The following is a 19,318-nucleotide window of genomic DNA, read 5'->3' on the forward strand; positions in this document are numbered from 1 at the left end:
GTAAAAACCGGTTAGAGAAGCATTCTTTGTGGTTCTATGTGTAGGTTGGTGTCACCTCTGGGCCACCCTGTAAAACGTGACGCTGGGTTTGAAGTGAATAAAGTTGAGAGTCGCTGACTTACAGAATGCCTGTATTTTGCTGGTGCGGACCACGCAGCTTCTGGTGTCAACCCAAATCAGTCCTTTGGGCCCCGTGACCCTCTTGGTCTGAGCCGGGCCAATCCCCTGCTTTGGTACTCCGCAGTGACCACCTCTTCGCTGTCACAGGCTCTCCGCCCGCCCTGCTCCGTTCAGGTTTCCAATCCGGTCCTCTTCCTTTGCCTTCACCACACCCTCACCCCTCTGCCTTCCCACTGTCTTCCTTTAGGCCCGGCGAATGTCTCCGGGTTCTCCTGCTTCTGTCCTCCAGAAATGTGCCCGCCACCAGTCCTCTGCCCAGCTGCCCCACGCGTGCGCTCCCGTGCGCACTCGTTCAGAACAGCCGATTCTCCCCAGGCACCTGACACGGACCAGGCAGGTCACCCCCTCCTCCGGGAAGAGAAACATCAAGTCCTCCACGGTCTTTCTCATCCCCCCACAGCCATTCGCGCAGCAAGGGCTAGATTCTACCTGCAAGTACATCTCTTCCCCAGGTGGCTGTCACGCCTCCTAACCAGGCTCCCAGCTCGTCCTCTGCGCAGGGACGCATTTAGATGAGATCACTTGGCTCTCCTGCTTAGAAGTGCCCTCTCCTAGAAACCAGCTCCTCCCCTCCCCCGTCTCCTCGCCCGCCTCCAGCCCGTCCGCCGGTGCACCCGGAAGTAGACGCTAGCACCGCCCCGGAGCAGCTCACGTAGCCGCGGCAGCGAGCCCGAGCTAGGGTGCGCGCGCAGGGGGCGTGGGCGGGGCCTCGGGAGCGGAAGCCCGGGCAAAGGGCGGAACGTCGCGCGCGGACACACGTTTCCGCCCGGGCCGCGTCTGCGACGCCGCGGCGGGGGCGGGGCTTCCGGCGCGGCGCGGAAGCTGCGACTGCTGTTGGGGAGGTTGGCGGCGTGCGGATGCAGGTGGCGCGGCACGTCGTGTGCGCCCTGTCCGGCGGGGTGGACAGCGCCGTGGCCGCGCTGCTGCTGAGGCGGAGAGGTGAGCGACCCCTCCTCGGAGACGCCCGCTCCCGGCCCCTCACCCTCCACGGGGTGGTCGAGGACGCACGACCGCCTGGGCGCTCCCCCGCGCCCCGCCAGCCCGGTTACCGACCCAGTGGTAGGGATCCTGACCCTGGGGGCCGCGCTTCTCCCCGGCTCCGGAGCCCTCTGCCTGGAGTGACGGCGGCGGGGACGGCGCTGACCCTGGGAGGCCGCGGGCGGCCCTGAACGAGCTGACCCCCGCGGCCCAGGGGCCGCGCCGGACAGGCCCTTGCCCTCGAGGTGCCAACGCGGTCCTCAGCGCGTGTGCCGAGATGTCAGCGGATCGTCGGTGCTCGCCGTGCATCGCGCGACAGATTTCCGCCAGGGTGCTGGCGTTGCTTGCTGGCGTCTAGAGAGTGCCCGGGGGTCGGGAGCCGAGATGAGCTGAATTCCCCATCTGTGTGGTCCTTCTCGTTGTGAGACCTCATCCACTTGGCGACATTCGTGCACTCTCTGCTGTGAGCCCTTTTATTCTGGGCACTTGGAATGCAGGGATGAATGAGGGGTTCCTGACCTCAGGCACGTGAGTTAAGCTCCCCTTTTCTGTGAAATGGAGCTAACCCTACCTCACTGGCTTAGTGGAAGCATTTAACAAATACAGAAGCTTTACCCCAGTGCCCAGCACATGTCAGGCATTGAGAAAACAGCAGTGGTTATTAGCACACACTAATAACTGTAGGTTTTGTGAAAGGCATAGTTGAAGGTGTTAAACAGAAACATCTCTAACTTGAGGACGGGAAAATCAAAGCATCATAGAGGGTGATGGTGTTTGAGGCAAGGCTTGAAGAAGGAAGACTAGGGTTTCACTAAGCAGAGAATTGGGGGCCTGCAGTATGGAGGTAAGTGCTTCTGGCAGAGTCCACAGCTGGGGCAAAAGGTCAGAGGTGTGGCAGTGTTGGCCAGAGGGAGGTGGAAGGAGAGGAGGGTAGAGAAGCAGGTAGCGCCCTGGTTAAGATGTTATTTTAGGCACTTTAGGTTGGGCAGACTTGCAGAGCCCTGGAAGGTCCCCGATGACGTGTGTGACATGTTTTGAGTGATGTGGGCAGGCCAGATAACACGGTTTTACTCTTCAGGAAGGTCATTCCCCCCCCCCCCCCCCCCCGCCAGGATCCAGACTGTTCCACCTCATATGGCAGCCTTTCCTGGGGTTTCCTTCTCAGTGTCGGAAGCTGATGGACTCAGCAAAGGAAGAGCTCGGTCCTCTCCTTGGCATCAAGGGCTCTCCTGGTCTTGTTGGAGGTGCACTTGCTGTCATGTGCCCCCTGGAAAGTTCAGGATGGGTGAAGCGCTAAGGTCCCGTCCTAGAGTGCCTGAGCCTGGTGCCCCTGTAAGCGGGTTCCGTCTCCAAGGGAAGAATCAGCAGGCAGATGAGGTTAGAGATGAGTGGAGTTCTAAAGTGGCATTCGTGCACCCTCTGCTGTGAGCCTTTCCTTTTTGGGCGCTTGGAATGCAGGTGTGAATGGGATGCGTGGAGCTCTCTCCATTCCACAAGCCCTTTTTTGGCTCTGGTTCTGTAATGGGCACTGCTGGGCACTGGGACAGGCTGGACGAAATGTAGTCCCTGCCCTTTGAAGAGCTCCATGCTTCAGTGATTTGCAGAAGGGAGCTGACTGGAGCACACCCAACAGAGCCCAGTGTGGTATGAGCTGTAAGAGAAGGGAGTCGGGCGCCTGGGTGGCTCAGTCAGTTGCGTGTCCAATTTCAGCTGAGGTCATGATCTCACGGTTCGCATATTCAGGTCCCGCATCAGGCTCTGTGCTGACAACTCACAACTCAGAGCCTGGAGCCTGCTTTGGATTCTGTGTGTGTGTGTGTCTCTCTCTCTCCCTCTCTCTCTTTCTCTTTCTTTCTTTCTCTCTTTCTGTCTTTGCCCCTCACCTACTTGTGCTCTTCCTCTCTCTTAAAAGTAAATATTAAAAAAAGAGAGAGAGAGAGAAGGGAGTCAGGTGCTCTGGGAAGCAGAGTGGGGAGGGCCAGATTAACCGGATTAACCAGCTGGGTGGGGGTGGTCTTGCAAATTTGTAGGTTAGTTTTGGCAAAGCTTTGTCATCCAGTCTCTGTTCTTTGGAGTCATGTGTTCTGGCTTTTGTTACATTGAGCCTACCTGTGTAGAAAGAAACATTTCTCCTGCAAGGCAGGCACCTGGGTAGTTCACCTAAGCTGGTCTTTCCAGTATTTGGTTGGGTACTTTGTTACAACAGAAAAGGAAAAACTGGGTCATAAAAGATAAAGTTAGTATAGCATTTATAATCGGATAGCCTAGGGGCGCCTGGGTGGCTCAGTGGGTTAAGCGTCCAACTTTGGCTTGGGTCATGATCTCATGGTTTGTGGGTTCGAGCCCTGCCCTGCGTCCGGCTGTGCTGACAGCTCAGAGCCTGGAGCCTGCTTCGGATTCTGTCCCTCCCTCTCTGCCCCAGCCCACTCGCATTCTGTCTCTGTCTCTCAAAAATAAACAAACATTAAAAAAAAAAAAAAAGTTGAGTTTCTGCTCTCTGATTCATGACTCATTTGCCGAGCCTCTCCCGCATGCTGGGCCTGCATCGTGCTGATGGGGGGGGAGGGGGGGACACAAAGATGCAAATATACCATCTTGCTTGCCTGGGGGTAAACGCTGGCCAACAGTTGCAGTCCAGCCATGCACTGTGATGTCGGAGGCCTTTACAGAGTGCTGTGGGAGTGTAGCCGAGGGAGCATCTCAGCCAGCCGGCAAGTCAGGTGTCTTGGGCTAAGATGTGAGTCACTTTGAGGGCCTTGTAGCAAAGCAGACATCTCTGGGCGAACCAGCAGATGGTGGTGTGGTGTGGGAGGGGGGCCCGCCGGGGAGCTGCTCGGAGCTCAGAAGCCGCTGCCTTTTCACCCAGGGTTGATTATGGACTCTGATCTGTGCCTCCTCCCTTCCCCAGGCTACCAGGTGACGGGGGTGTTCATGAAGAACTGGGACTCGCTAGATGAACACGGGGTTTGCACTGCCGACAGAGACTGTGAAGATGCTTACAGAGTTTGCCAGATCCTAGACATCCCGTTCCATCAAGTGTCCTACGTGAAGGAGTATTGGAATGACGTGTTCAGGTGAGTGCGGTTCAGAGACACGGGAGGCTTCCTCGTGTGCCGTGCCGCCCTTCCCAGGGAAGCCGCGCCATAGTTGGCCACACTGGAGACACGCGGGCAGTGCTGTTTGCATCGGTGCCAGAGGCCACGCGTGGGAGGCCTCAGCCGCCCTGGGAGCTCTCGTCAGAGGCCATGCCTGGGTCCCGGAGCAGCCTGGCTCTCCTTATCGTGCCACCTGCCAGAAGTCTCTTTAACGCCTTCATGAACCTTGAGTCGTTTCTGCTGCTGACGTAGGGGAAGGTGGCTGAGGCCGGGGTCTTGCCTGACAGGTGCCACACGGTGGTTCCCGTGCGCGTCAGGGATCGGGGGCTTCTGGGAAAAAGAATTAGGTGATCCACTCTGCCTCTTGAAAACACGAAACACATACACACACACAAAGACTTTAAAAATCTAACACGGGGGTGCTTGGCTGGCTCGGTCGAAAGAGCATGCGACTTTTCATCTCGGGGTCGTGAGTTTGAGCCCCACGTTGGGTGTAGAGCTTACTTAAATAAATAAAACTTTAAAAAAAAAGATCTAATAACAATCCCAACAACGATTTTTAGGTGCTTGCTGTGTCCTGGGCCCAGTGCCGCCTCTGGGGACATAAAGATAGCACTCTCTGGCCCAGAGGCTTCCGAATTCTGTCCAAGGCCCACTTGGCCTTCAGGGGTCTCCTGCCGTCTCCCTTGCAGGGTGCAGGCAGGGCTCCTCCCCTCCCCCTGTACAGGCTCCGCTCTGGTTTTTGCTGATGCCGCTGACCTGTCTTCCGTTACACCGCTTGGGGAATGGTTCCCACGGCTTTCGTAAACCAGCGTAAACGCTTAACCCCTTTAACATTCAGTCGATACTTGTTACATAGAGAACGTTCTGGGGGCTGTGGACATAAGAGAGTAAAGCATGGATTCTACCTTAACTAGTTTACGGTTTAATAAAACGGTTGACAACTTCGGGGGCGCCCGGGTGGCTCCGTCGGTTAAGCGTCTGACTCTTGATCTCAGCTCAGGTCATGAGCTCACGGTTTGTGGGTTCGAGCCCCACGTGGGGCTCTGTGCCGACAGCGCAGCGTCTGCTTGGGATTCTCTCTCTCCTCCTCTCTCTGCGTCTCCTCTGCTCGTGCATGCTGTCTCTCTCTCTCTCTCTCTCTGTCTCAAAATAAACCGACATTAAAAAGGAAAACCCTCGACGACTTTCTAGCAATTAAAACAATAGAAGTACGCAGCAACACAAGTTTTAGCCGTTCCGAGCAGAGTAACAGGCGGGAGGAACACGGCTCGGCATCGCCTGCTGAGGTTGGAGATGCGCATGTGACTGGGACCTTGTGCAGGTTCTTAGTTTGTCTTCATAACGTGACCCTCTCGGTCAGCGTTGTTGTCTGTAACCGTCGTGGGTCAGTGAGGAGCGACACGGTCCCACCTGCCCACCGTACAACCTGTCGCGCGAGTACACACGGACGTGGTCCTCCCGAAGTGACTGCTCTAAGACACGAAGCTCTTGCCGAACCGTCTTTGTGTCCGGGCAGCCGGCCGGTTAGAACAGGAGTCCAGCTGGGCTGCCGCTGCCCTGGCGGCCCCCAGGGCCCCTCGGGAGCATGTCAGCCACGTGGGAGAGGTCCTTGCTGGCACGTTTGCCCAGGGCCCTGGGTCGCCAGGCCGCTGGTGGAACAGCTAGTAGAGCCCCTGTTGTCGCTCTGGATGAGGTCGTTCCCACGCTGTCTCCGGCACGTTCTTCACTCGAGCTGCCTTTTCTGGGCGAAGTCAAGGGAGGCTGGAGTTGGGTCAGTCCCCCTCCCCTCCCCCGCGCCCCGTGAGCCTCTGGGGAGACAGAACGGCCGCTGAGCCGTAGTGGCCGGTGATACCTGACTTTCTGTCCAGGTTTATTCACTGTCGTAGATTCAGACGGGAAGTGCCCCCGGCTTTAAAGGAATATTTGATGAAAATACTGGAAACGGCCGTATACCGAAGCTCTCCTATTTTACGGAAAATTAGGGTTTTGGTAAGAGAAGGAGAAACCAAGTTAAGCAAGTAACTTAACAGATGTATTTTTTTTTTTGAGGAATGTTTCGCACTCAGAAACAAAAGTCTTTTTCTTCTATTCCAGTGATTTTTTAAGTGAATACGAGAAAGGAAGGACTCCCAATCCTGACATAGTTTGCAACAAGCATATCAAATTCAGCTGTTTTTTCCATTATGCTGTGGATAATCTCGGTAAGTAATTTCATTATTTCCATTTAATCTTTTTAAAGTCACAAGGTTTTCAGAGATAGTCAGCAGCCAAATCCTCGTAAACAGTTTCGTCTTCCAGAAGGAAAGGAAGCGGTGAAAACAGTTATATTCTATCTCACCGAGTAAGAAAGAACTTTCTGGCAATATGCAAATGACAGGGTCGCACGGAAGAGAGCGCGTGGGTGCGAGGACTGTGCTGTTGGTTCAGGAGCCACGAACTTGAGAACATCCTGTGGAAACACAGGGTCACTGGCGGAGAGCTGAGAGCTGAGGTCCAGTTCTGCTCAGAACAGCACCGGTTCCAGGCGTGCTTATAGTTAGCGGAAGTTTCCCGAGCCTGAGTGAGAGCTCAGCAAAGTCGGCGTTTGGTTTCTTGCTGGTCCTCCTTTTTGCTAGTCCTGCTGAGACGTTCTCAGCAGGCTTTCTTCGTGGCTTTCTGCTCTGCCTTGAGAACAGGTCTGGGTCTGTACCTGATTCTGGATTCTGGGTCTCTGTTTCTCTGGATTTGAAGCCACGTTTTGGTGGTCTGTTGTAAAAGCCCATCGAGGGCGCCTGGGTGGCTCAGTCAGTTGAGCGTCTGACTCTTAACTTCTGCTCAGGTCATGATCCTGGAGTCACGGGATCAAGCCCCACATCGGGCTCCGTGCTGAGTCTGAGCCGTTTTGGGACACTGTCTCTCTCTCTGTCCCCCTCTGCCCCTGCCCTGCATGCACACACACACGCGCCCTCTCGAGAACAAAACAACCCATCGTGGCCCTGCCACCTGTAGACAGCTGCCCTGCAGATCTTGTCTACTCTGGTAGTTCTCCTTGCTCGTGTCCGTGTGCCCGTTGGGGTGCCCCTCTTCCTCCGTGTGAACTTCCCTGATGCCCACTTGCTTGCTCGGACCGTCTGTGTGTCTGCTGCTGTGACGCCCACCATCCTGTTCCTGTGTCCTGCTGTTGCCGGAGGTCCCACTTCTGGCCCCTCGGTTCGTTCTGTCCCGGGCGGCTCACCCTGCCGTGTGTGGCCACGCGCCAAGACGTGTTATTGTGACTGTCCTGTGCCGGCGGTCCAGTAGTGTCACCAGACTGCTTGCCTCTCTGTCCCGTCAGCACTGCCGTGGCGACGTAGGTGGGCCCAGAGCAGGCTCGCGGATCGAGCGTACGAGCGACCGCAGCCGAGGGGGTGGCAGAACGTGGGTTCACAGACCACGATGACGCCTGCGAAACGGACTCCAAAAGTCCGGATGACTTTGAATGGCTAACGTCAGAACTGAATGTGAGGAGAGAGAAATGCAGGCTCGACGGCCCATTCTCGTACGCGATCGGGCGCAGGTCTGGGGTCCCAGGCGCCTGGAGCGGCCCACGAGCCTGCGGTCTGGCGTCTGCCGTGCCCTGCCCCGGTGGGCCGCGTCTGGGGGGCTGACATTTAGCCCCAGTATGTTCCGGGGGGGTGTGACCGGTCCCTGGATTGTGTGTTGACTTTGGTTTTGAGCGTGTGAGGAGACCGGGCATCTGGTGGGCCGTGCGATCGCTGTGGGGTCTTAAAGGTTCTTCACAGGTTCCTAAAGCTGCACTGGAATCTTGTAGCAAGATTGTATCAGTTTAAATGAAGAGTTAAAGGTGAGCCTCCCTCCCCTGGACCGACCCCGTGTGGAGGCGGCCCTCTGCAGAGCATCCGGTACGAGGCTCGGCGTCCGCGTGCTTCGTTGAGCTCCCCAGGCCCGAGGAGGCCACGGCCGGCCATTGCGCGTCTGAAGTTTGATCTTGTGTTTTTAAAAACCTCACAGGAGCAGACGCGGTCGCCACAGGTCACTATGCCAGAACCTCACTGGAAGATGAGGAAGTCTTTCAGCAGAAGCACATTAAGAGGCCAGAAGGGCTTTTCAGAAATCGATTTGAAGTTAGAAATGGTAAGTTAAAGCGCCCAGGTCAGACCTTAAGTATTTGTGCACAGAGGAAAATGTTTCGGAGAGTAGCAACGGGTCGCTCTCTGAGCAGGCCCTCCAGGTCTCTGTGTTCCAAACTAGCTTGCTTGTTTTGAAAAAGTACAGTTACCAAGAGGGCTGTCTGCCCTTAGAGCCCGGAATTAGGCAGCGGGAGCCCCGGTCGGGCGCCTGGGCACCGACTGGCTGGAACCTGAATCTGGTTTGCAGCCCAGTTCTGTACGCTGGGTGCTAGTGATTTGAGGGTTCCCGTGATATTTGAGGAGATACTTGATAGCTGAAGTGCTCACAGGCCTCGTTACTTACCATCAAGTTCTCGAGGGCTCGAGACTTAGGAGTATGGATCTGGTGTGACCCAGGTGCTGGGGCCTGATGCTCAGGCCGGTGGAAAATCCGTTTACAGAGATTACGTATGCAGATCGGTTTATCCGCGTTAGAGGGAGCACAGTTTCGCCTTTCTAGAAAAATGCCCAACTGCTGGCTTGTCCTGGCATACATCTGTTTGTAGAAAAGAGGAATTCACGTCACCGTGAAGTGAGAGACAAAATGGGCCCAGAGCCATAAGTGAGTGAGAAGTTTCCACTGATGTGGGAGCGCTGAAGGGTTGGCACTGTGCACGTGGCCCTGCTGACCGCCTGCCTCACGGCACCTTCCCCTTTCCCCCAAGCCCAGGCTGTCACAGGCACACGTCCCATTGGCTCCTCTTAGAGTGGAGGTGGATAGTCTTGTCCCGTCTTCTCACAGATGAGGAAACTGAGGCGTGGATGAAGTCATTTGGCCAGGGTGCCTCCGGTGGTGATGTGATAGGGTCCCCTCCCTAAGGAAAGAAAAAAAAAACCTCAAGGCAAGCTGGCCACACACGTACGTGACCGCATCGTCCCTCGTGACCTTGTAACGTGAGATCACTTAATCAGACTGCATGTTTGTGTGTTACCCTATATGGAAGACAAAGAAGTGAAAAACACACAAAAAACTGCGCCACGTGGAGTTCGGGGCTCCGTTTTTTGGGTACGAACCCAACTGAGCGGCGCCGGCAGGAATAAAGCTGCTTCCTGGAAGGAAGAGCCTCGGGGTCGCGACTCGGTGCGAGAATCCCGCCGCATTACACCTGGATCCCAGCCCAGTTCTGCCCGGCTCCGCAGCTTACCCTCGTCCTGCTGTGCCAGGCCCCGGTTGGGCTCTGTCCTCCGTGTCTCTGGGCCTGGTCGGAAGGCCACGGCCATCGTGCTGCAGGGGCCCCCAGGGTGCCGGCTGTTGCCCGGCGGCCCTTCTTCCTCCACGGCACAGGGCGCTCAGATCGCCTTCCCGGCCTGCGCAGGCCCAGCACATGCTGCTGTCTGCCGGGTGCTGGGCCTTTGGCCTCGGGTGCAGACGTGGGGGAGAGGACAGGCGTCTTCTGCCTCCCTCCCAGCCGCTCCCCGCCACTCTTCCGGAAGCCGCTCCACCCTGGGAAGAGCGCAGACCCCGCCACTCGGGGGCGCCACAGCAGGAACCACTGAGTAAATACAGACTGAAGGGTCCTGAGTAGATGAAGGGTTTATTTCCGTGTGGAACAGGCATGCTCACTTGCCTCCTAGAACGCGGTTTGCCTTCCAGAGCCGTCTGGACCTTTCTGTTAGGCCACAGGCACTCTGAACCTCGTGGTTGCGTTGACCTCTGTTTTGTTGAGGAATTTTAACGTGTGGTCGTCTGAATAATATGACCGTGTCTTTGTTTTAGTGTGTTTTTTAGGCACACTAGAGCTTTTCATTGAATTCTTACTTAGTTGCCCCAGAGACCTGGAATAGAGCCTCCTGGCCTGGGCCCGGGCCCCGGGGAGAGCGCGCGCGGGGTCGGGTGGCCCCCAGAGCCGACGCTCCTGGGCCCTGGCCTTGTGTCTGGTTACCTCACCTGTGCAAAGTGGGGGCGCCGTCGGCCGGCCACGGGCGTGAGGTTCAGGGTTGTGCGAAGGTTCCTGGCACGAGCATATCTCCCAGATGTTCCTGTCCGTGCTTTAACGGTTGTCACCTTGTTTTCTTTAAATCATAGGTTTTGAGGGGCGCCTGGGTGGCTCAGTCGGTTGAGCATCCGACTTCAGCTCAGGTCATGATCTCACAGTTTGTGAGTTCAAGCCCTGCATCAGGCTCTGTGCTGAGAGCTCGGAGCCTGGAGCCTGCTTCGAATTCTGCGTCTCCCTCTCTCTCTCTGCCTCTCCCCCACTCATGCTCTGTCTCTCTCTTTCAAAAATAAATAAAACATTAAAAAAAATTTTTTTTAAATCATAGGTTTTGAGTTTGTTTTAAAAAACTCCAAACTGTGAGGAAATGCCATTTACTTCCAAGGTCCTGGGGTTTTTATGTGGACGCTGTTTGACTGGGTTTTGTTTTGAAACAACAAGGAGCGTTAGGCAAACGAGCGTGCCTACCGATGGCCGGGTGGCCGAACTCTGTTTTTCATTTTCAACTGATTCTGTTGCTTTGTGCCTAGAAAACTAGGGAATAGCACCCACCTGCACCTGCACCGTTCCATTGAACCCCTTCAGTGATCCCAGCCTCGGTTTCCTCGTCTGTAAAATGGGGAGAGTCCAACTTTCCACGGCAAAAGTGAGAATCAGGGTTGAGGTCACGGGTGAACATGACCTGCACAGAGCCCGTGTTCCACACGTGACTGTGCCAGGCTGACCGGCACACGTGTGTTTGGGCCCGTCGCACACGGTAGCGTGCCCTCAGGGTGACGGGCGGCGGCCTCTCGGCACCGTGTACCGGTAGCCTGCGTAGCTTTTCCCGTCGGTCCCTGAACCTCAGAGCCGGAACTTGACGGTCCCAGTTGTGGAAGTGCCACCGCGTGCCGGGCCGGGTCGATGGGGCCCAGTGCTGGAGCTGGGCCGCCTCCGATGCGGGGTCCCAGGGCCACGGTCAGTCACACCTGTGCACCGTTGCCTGAGAGCCAGAGACGGTTTTCTCTCTAGTGGGGGCACCGGAGTGTCGCACAGACACCTGCGTGACTCTCAGCAGGAAGCGTTGAGCTGAGGAAGGGGAGGAGTTCGAGGCACTCTTGCCGGCCTGGGGCCTGGGGGCAGCCGGGGCGCGGCACTGTGGCGGTGCGGGGAACCGCACAGCTGACCCCACGTCGGGGGGTGTCCGGGGGTCCTGTCACCCACTCGCCTCCCACGTGGCTGCGTGTTTTAGACAGTTCACCTTAGCACTTCAGAATGGTTTCACGTGGTGTTTAAAATACTGTCATCTAATGTGCGAACTGGAATAAATTTCCTTATCGCATAAAATCCGCCTTCCCTGTATCTTTTTTTTTTTTTAATGTTTATTTTTGAGAGAGACCGAGCGCGCGAGCACGAGCAGGGGAGGGGCAGAGAGAGGGGGAGACACAGAATCTGAAGCAGCTCCGGGCTCCGAGCTGTCAGCACGGAGCCCGACGCGGGGCTCGAACTCACGGACCGCGAGATCACGACCTGAGCCGACGTCGGACGCCCAACCGACTGAGCCACCCGGGCGCCCCTCCCCTGTATCGTTTTCAATGGTAGATGAATTAGGGAGAGTTTTTCTCCCCTTACCCGTGGTGATTGTCTGTTGTGTTTTTTTCTTCCTAGTAGTCTGCTTGTGAGTATTGATTTTTGCTTCTGACGGGCCAGGGGGTGTCCAAGTAGAGGGAGAGACGTTATTCATTTTTATTTCTGCAACTTGTTCTGTTCTTTACTCTCGGCAGCGGTAAAGCTTCTGCGAGCAGCCGACAGCTTTAAAGACCAGACCTTCTTTGTCAGCCAGGTTTCCCAAGATGCCCTGAGGAGAACCCTCTTCCCTCTGGGGGGATTAACGAAAGACTTTGTCAAGAAAATAGCTGCAGAGAATAGACTTCACCATGTGCTTCAGAAGAAAGAGGTAGGGTCCAGGGCGCTGTGCTCGCGTCACCCTCTCCGCGGTCTGGGGAGAAGCAGGGCCCTGCGGTCACCGCCCCGTGTCCTCCCCAGGCTCTAACGTCAGGAGAGAGCGGGGTCGCGCGCTCTGGGAGGCCCTGTGCGCATTCAGAAGGCCACCGAGACGGGACTTCTACCCCCCCCCCCCCCGATCCCTCCGCGGCCCCACTCCGGGGTGGGCAGCTTTTCACAGCAGCCGTGGTGGCTCAGTGGGTGCTCTTGGCCCAGCCTGCCGGGCGAGGGCGGCACAGTGAGGACCAGGCCCCGAGACGCCCTGGGCCAGAGCTCCGGCGCTGCCCACACTCGTCCAGCCCCTCAGTCGAGGGTGCTGTGCTCCGGGCCTGTGAGGGTGGGTGAGGAGCACACGGTGTCTTCACGAAACAAACCACCGTAAAATTAGACAACGTCTGTGTAGGACATTAGAGGATCCCGTGAAAGGAATTCCTCACACCAGGGGGCTCTAACTAGATCGGGCTTGACCCCCACCCGAGGACGGGCTCCTAGGAGTTAACGTTTACCTAAGACCTCGGGATGAATAGGATTTAGTGTCACAGAGAGGGCTGGTGGGGGGAGACGGTCCCAATAGTGCAAAGAGCATGTGCAAAGGCCCTGAGGCAAGAAAGAGCCCATGCATTGGAGTGAAGGTGAGGGCAGCGTGGTGAGGTTCAGTGCTAGGGGATGGTCCCACAGGCTCGGTGTGCTCGGTCTGACCGGGTGACGTCCAGGGTTGGGCATGAGCATGACCGTCCCTTCCCAGGACCACATCCTTTCACACATCCCGCCACCCATCATCTCTCTTCCTCTGTTTACCTGTTCAGTTTCTGGGTGTGGCTCTGTGGCGGGAGCTGGGGGAGGGGGCGCCACACTGTAGAGACGCACCGTAGAGAACAGGCCAGAAAGCCGTGACGGGACAGGAGCCGCGTGGAGCGCGTTCCAGCGTGTCTTCTGTGCTGGAGTAGGCCTCCCTGAGGGAGTCCTCTCTTCCACGGACTCTGCTGTGATGCTTCAGCTTCTGGGCCCCCCCCCCTCTACTTCCGGGTCCTGCTCTGGCCCCCGTGTCCCCCATGGCTCCCGGACGGTGGTCTGACGGCTCGCACGACTGTCATTTTCTCTCCTGGGGCAGCTGGGCTGACATCTGCCGCGCGGGGGCCACATCCTGCCAGGGGTGGACGTGATGGTGGCCTCGCTGAGCTCATAAGATCCAGGGTCGGGGGTCCATTATTTTAAGACTCGGCTAAGAGGAGAGGCTAAGAGGTTCTGCGGGCCCCTCAGGTCTGTTTGTGGGTGTGACTGGTGTCCGTGGGTGCTGGCCGAGGAAAGCCAGGCCCGGAGCCCGGAGGTGTGCCGAGGCTCAGGGCAGGCGGTGGGGCCCGGCGAGGCCCAGGTGCCCGTCTCTCGTTCTCCCGGCCTGGCTGGTCCTCGTGTCCTCGTGCGGACGCCGGCTGCCTGTTCGTTCGCCTCACGCACGGCCCTCCTTTCGTTTCAGAGCATGGGCATCTGCTTCGTCGGTAAAAGAAATTTTGAAAATTTCATCCTTCAGGTGAGTGTTCTTTGACGCGTGAGTGTGGACCCGTGTTTCTGCTCTGGACTTGGATCGTTAGTAAGGAAGTGCTTGTTTTCCAGTATCTGCAGCCTCGGCCTGGTAAATTTATTTCCATAGAAGACAATAGAGTTCTGGGAACACATAAAGGTGAGACACAGCCTCGGGCTGCCCTGTGGTAAACTCCCCGGGTCGTGGGGCGGGCTTCCGCTGTGGGAAATTGAGGCGAGAAGCCTGTAATTCCTTCCACATCTGCCCGTGAGTCTGAGAAGCCTGTGGGTGGGGGTCGCGGGTGAGCGAGGGAGCGTGGTGGCGGCTGTGGCCGGGAGGCATTGCGGCTCAGAGAGGGGTGCCATCCGAGTCAGAAAGACTTCGCTCTCCGGTTAGGTGTTCTGTCCCTGCACGTGGAATTATATGTATGAAGGAAAACATTCCGCCCTCGTGAAAGAAGTGTGATGGACTGATTCCAGAGTAGGAGCTTCCAGATCTAGAACAAGGAAGAGGTGGGATCAGAGGGTGTCCGCATAAGGCAGCGGTGTTGCACTTGGGGTGCTGCTTGCTCATGCGCAGGCGTTTTCAGGGGGGCACCGTGAGCTTGCACAGAGCGGGTGTGGGGCGGCTGTGACCGACTAATCAGGCGCCAGCATTCACAGCCCAGGGGGAGGGGGGATAGATGTTGGGTTGGTGAGTGGTGGGTCTGTGCCCTGGAGCCAGAGAAGCCCTCGGGCCCTGGATGGCCAGGTAGGTCTTGACCCAGAGCGTGCCTGACCTGGTGGGGGGCAAGGGCTGGTGCTCGGACGTGGCCAGTCTCACAGGTGGTTCTTTGGAATCCACCGCCCCAGTTTGGGTAGATGGCTTCACTTTCCTGTCGGGGGTGGGCTTTTACGTCCCCAAGCGGAGACAGGTGGAGGTGACAGCCTTGCTGGGGACAGAACTGCAGGGTGCTGCCTGCCCGTCTCCAGCACGGTGGCCCAGGGCACTGTGATCCCCTCAGGAGGGAGGGAGGGGGTGGTGGCTTGGCCATCTGGTCTTGTGATGTTTTTCCATGGGGATGGAGGAGTGCACAGAGCAGTCGGGGGCGGCCCGGATGCCACAGCCCCCGTGCGGTTCGTACACCAGAGGGGCTGGTGGACGCTCGGCAGGAAGGGGTCGTGGGCCCGGAGGACGCCCAGTCCACCTTCTAAAGGAGCTTTCCTGCTGCTCGCGGGTCAGGTGGTCCAGCAGCTGGAATTGGCTCCTTCCGGGGCTGCGAGGTACAGCCTAACCCAGGCGCGGGGCAGGGCCTGGACGAGCTCAGCTGTGTGGTCAGGACTACCCCTCGGCGGTGGTCCGCGGAGCCTCCTGACTGTCCCCCTTCCTCCACCCCTTCCGGTTAGGAGGGGTGTGCTGTTTGGGAGGGGGCGGGTGCCAGTCCCCTGAGAAACTGTATTTCCGTAGGTTGGTTCCTGTATACTTTGGGCCAGAGAGCCAGGATAGGCGGCTTACGCGAGCCCTGGTATGTGGTGGAGAAGGACGGCACCAAGGGTGACGTGTTTGTGGTGAGTCGGGCTGGCCTTTTAGGCAAGTGACAGAGGTCTGTGTTTGGCACAGCCCACAGTGTTTGTGAGACCAGGCAGGGCTGCTGAAACCCTACGGAGCGGCAGTGATTGACGGACCACCCTTGCCTTTCCTCTGCGTCCTCCTGGGACTGGCCCAAGGTACCAGGAGTTTGTTTAAGGTACTCCTTAGGCTCTTACCATACGCCGGTCACTCTAGCCGTCGTGTCGTTAGCTGCTACGTGTAGATACTGTTTGTCAGGAGAGAGCCCGAAGGTCCACAGAGAGGAGGTAGCTTCAGTGCTTGGGACGGGGCTCGCCCAGGCTCCAGCAAGTCATTGGTCCAAGCGGAGCCAGGACCAGACCGGTTTGTGTGCCACAGCGGGGCCCCGGACCTCCGTGCCCCCCCACCCCCCGTCCCTGGGCTCTAGAGCAGGGCTTCACAAAGGGGGTGCGTTTGCCCTGCACCCCGGGACGTTCGGCAGTGTCCCCTGCTGGATGGAGGCCGGGGCGCTGCTAACATCCTACAGGATAGCCCCTCCCCCTGACAGTGGCCCTGCTCTGAGAGAGCGGGGTGCCATCTCATGCTGTCACATAACCGGGGGACCTTGTCTTAGACACCGGCCGAGAGGCCAGTTGGCTTCGCCCCCTGATTCTGGGTATCTCCTTCCAGGAAGAGCTGTTAGGCATAGAAGCCGGGGCAGGGGTTGTGGTCGTGTATGAATTAAAGTGGTTTTAGAGTAACATTTCAGTGGTCTGTTTTGCTTTTAGAAAAACCCGTAGGGTCATCAGCTGACGTTTGTCCCCATGAGGATATCCTTGCCTGGGGGGTGGGGGGGTGGGGACAGGGCCCCAGGGGCAGATGGCCCCAGCACAGCCCCAGGGAGCCTGCCCTGTCCCTTCTCTCCTCAGCCGCTTGGTGTGTGACGGGCTTCCTGAGGTGACCTTTTTGAAAGACAAGCCAGCGGCCTGGCGGGCCCGTGCGCCAGGCAGGTGGGGGCAGCGAGGCGTGAACTTGCAGGCAGCGTGCTGTGGTCAGCCGCTCGCCGTGTGTGACCGTGACGAGACACTTTCCCTCCTGGGCCTTGGTTTCCTCCCGTGTGGAACGGGGACCGGAAGGCCGTGGGCTGGTCCCGAGTCTCCGTGGCCGACGCCCCAGTTACCAGTAGGCGTGCGGTTGGGTGGGCGCCCCCGCCGGGGGCTTCGGTGCCCTGACCTGCACGCTACGCTCCACAGGCCCCCCGGACAGACCACCCGGCTCTGTACCGGGACCTGCTGCGGACCAGCCGCGTGCACTGGATCGCGGAGGAGCCGCCCGCCGCCCTGGTCCGCGACAAGATGATGGAGTGCCACTTCCGGTTCCGCCACCAGATGGCGCTAGGTGACTGAGCGGGAGGGTCCCTTCAGACAGGGGAGCCCAATTGAGGGCAGCGGCCGTGAGACCCGCGGCCCGACGGTCCCCCACCGTTAGGTTGGATGACCCCTTCCAAACCCCTGTTCAAGGGCCAGCCCTGGGAGCGGCACCGGGAGGCTCGAGGCCGGCTTAGCCTCCGTCGTCGGTGCCGCGGGCAGGGGCTGCGGCTGTGGCGGCCGGGCCGTAGGTGGTGCGTGCGCCTGTGGGCCCCGGCGGGCGGGGCTCCTTCCTCCCTGGGGGTGCGAGGCCTGGGGCAGACCACGCGTGGAGAGGCCGGTGCCCCCTCTAAGGACCCCTCTCTCGTACACAGTGCCGTGCGTGCTGACCCTCAATCAAGACGGCACCGTGTGGGTGACGGCCGTGAAGGCCGTGCGGGCCCTCGCCCCGGGACAGGTGAGTCGGGCACGCCCGGCCCTGTGCTGTGCTGCAGAGGGAGGAGGGGGAGCCCGGCTGGAAGGCAGGACGGGGCCTCACACGACCCCTGGGGGTGCGGGGCCTGGAGCCCCCGGGCGTTAGGACTGGCTCAGCTGAGAGGGCTCTGGCCAGTGGGCTTCGTGCTCCAGGAGGACGCGCCGCGCTTCCTCCCCACCAGGGCACCCAGTTCACGGGGTGGGGGCTGACGTGCGGAGCGGGTGTGGGTGCTCAGGTCACCCGGGCAGCGAGGGTGGAAGCCGTGGCCAGCCCCGCGCCCGGCGTGCCTCCCCCAGGCACGGCAGCAGTGAGGGCTGCTCCTGCTTGGCCACTGGGAGGCCCGGCTGCCCTGTCTTGGCCCGTGGGGGCGGGGACAGAGGAGGGGCAGGCAGAGCCTTGCCCCTCCCCCTCTCCCCCACCCCCACACTGCTGGCTGCTCGTGGGCATCTGGCGCCAGGTCCCACTGCTGGTGACACGGGCCTCTTTCCTCTTCAGTTTGCCGTCTTCTACAAAGGGGATGAGTGTCTGGGCAGCGGGAAAATCCTGCGCTTGGGGCCGTCTGCCTACATACTCCAGAAGGGCAAGAGCAAGTCCAGCGTGTCCACCGAGGGCCCCGGCGAGGGCCCCAGCGAGGGCCCCAGCGAGGGCCCGGGCAGCGGCCCAGGGTTGGGTCCCACGCTCTGAAGGAGGCGCGGCTGCTGGCAAGCGCCAGGCGCGGACATGGAGGAACAGAGCCTGGGGTGGGGCAGCGAGGGGGAGCTTGGCGGGGTGTGCGGCCCCAGTTCCCTCCAGGCTGGCCGAGCTTCCAGAAAGCCGCCAGAGCCAAGGAGAGCCCGGAGAGGCCAGCCCTGGCTTCTCCAAGTCGGCGCTCTGGCCAGAAAGACTTGCTGGCTCGTGGGTGTGTCCCAAGCGCCCCATTTCTAGAGTGGCTCTTTCATGCTCCCTGGAAAGTTTCCCACCTGCAGGCACGCAGGGGACCTGGCCGAGGAGGCTGCGGGGACAGCAGCAGTCAATAAAACATCTGTCTGGGACACGGATTCTGACGGGGGGTCTCCTGGGGGGTGGAAGCCGCAGGTGCAGAGAGGCAGGCGGACAGTTCAGGAGGAGGGTTGGAGGCCTCGCTCCCCGCTCCCACCTCCCCACTCCCACCGTGCCCTCCCTCCCCTGTGGCGGGGGGGGGGGGGTGGGGGTGGGGGGTGGACTTGAGCCAAGCCCCACCTGCAAGGGCGCCCTCGGGGTGTGTGAGGGCCTGAGGCCCAGAGGCCCCCCTCCCCCTGCAGAATGCCCGGTGCCCTGGCTGCCTCCCAGGGAAGGCCTGAGGGGCCTGCGTCCCAGGGAGGAGGGCTTGGCCGCAGCCAGCGTGTGCCTGTGTGTCTCCGTCCGTCTGGGCTGCTGGCACCGGCCACCTCGGGTGGGGCCGCTTACAAACGACACGTTTGCTCCTCGCGGTTGCAGAGACCGGAAGTCCGAGGTCAGGGTGCCAGCGGGGTCGGCCGAGCCTCCCCTGAAGGTTCACAGCCGACCGCTTCGCTGTGTCCTCACGCGGCCAAAGGGTGAGGGGTCTTTCTGGGGCTTCTTACAGGAACACTAACCCCGTTCGCCAGGAATCCACCCTCGTGACCTAAGTGCCTTCCGAAGGCCTCATCTCTTAGTACTGTTAGGTTGGGGATTCAGGGTTTTGACATTCCGCTTTTGGCGGGGGCACACTCAACTCAGCCCGTAGCATAGGTGTGCGTGCATGCGTGCATTTTGTGGCACAGGCCAGGCCGAGAACCGTTTGGCAAGTGAAGATAAAAACTTCAGAGCCAGCTGTGCTGAGTGGGCGACAGACACGCGTTGGCCCCGGGGCATTTTCATCACCGCAGAGTCCTGGAGAGCCCCTCGCCTGCTGTGTGTGCAGGAAGGGCTCCTTTGGGCAACAGCCCCAGGCCTTGGGAGTGGGAAGTATGGAGACGCTCTGCCTGGGGGTGTGGGGAGTTGTCAGGTGGGTCAGGCAGGAAATCAGCCTTTCCTGGGGACGCCAGCCGTGTCTGGGCCCCACTGCCTCCAGCTTGCCTGCCCTGAAGGTGGGGCCTGGGCAGGGCAGCACCCCCTCCAGGCTTCCTGGTG

At 59.2% G+C, this 19,318-nt stretch overlaps 1 protein-coding gene across 3 annotated transcripts; it reads left to right on the top strand.

Moving 5' to 3' along the window:
* Nucleotides 1-1,022: 1,022 nt before the first annotated feature.
* TRMU (tRNA mitochondrial 2-thiouridylase) lies at nucleotides 1,023-18,240 on the top strand. 3 transcript variants are annotated; one of them, XM_047065995.1, is made up of 11 exons: nucleotides 1,023-1,119; nucleotides 4,067-4,232; nucleotides 6,351-6,457; nucleotides 8,247-8,369; nucleotides 12,102-12,274; nucleotides 13,796-13,849; nucleotides 13,933-13,999; nucleotides 15,287-15,387; nucleotides 16,621-16,765; nucleotides 17,109-17,191; nucleotides 17,705-18,240. In XM_047065995.1, the coding sequence occupies exons 1-11, from the start codon at nucleotides 1,038-1,040 to the stop codon at nucleotides 17,891-17,893; spliced, it is 1,290 nt and encodes a 429-aa protein (XP_046921951.1). In that variant the 5' UTR covers nucleotides 1,023-1,037; the 3' UTR covers nucleotides 17,894-18,240. The 3 variants fall into 3 exon arrangements, with proteins under 3 accessions (XP_046921951.1, XP_046921952.1, XP_046921953.1); XM_047065996.1 differs by lacking the exon at nucleotides 1,023-1,119 and adding an exon at nucleotides 1,141-1,686; XM_047065997.1 differs by lacking the exons at nucleotides 1,023-1,119; nucleotides 4,067-4,232 and having other exon boundaries at nucleotides 6,357-6,457; nucleotides 12,161-12,274.
* The last annotated feature ends 1,078 nt before the right edge of the window (nucleotides 18,241-19,318 follow it).

This window comes from Lynx rufus, unplaced genomic scaffold (genome assembly GCF_022079265.1).
Source record: "Lynx rufus isolate CCGP_SWC_20201006 ecotype Redwood Valley unplaced genomic scaffold, mLynRuf1.p SCAF_7, whole genome shotgun sequence".
NCBI classification, from domain to species: domain Eukaryota; kingdom Metazoa; phylum Chordata; class Mammalia; order Carnivora; family Felidae; genus Lynx; species Lynx rufus.

Bases quoted from the DNA above. Each gene is read 5' to 3' on its own strand.
- TRMU (XM_047065995.1), top strand. From the start codon at position 1,038: ATGCAGGTGGCGCGGCACGTCGTGTGCGCCCTGTCCGGCGGGGTGGAC. The intron at 14,000-15,286 runs GTGAGACACAGC...GTATTTCCGTAG, and splicing joins AGTTCTGGGAACACATAAAG to GTTGGTTCCTGTATACTTTG. The intron at 16,766-17,108 runs GTGACTGAGCGG...TCTCGTACACAG, and splicing joins CCGCCACCAGATGGCGCTAG to TGCCGTGCGTGCTGACCCTC.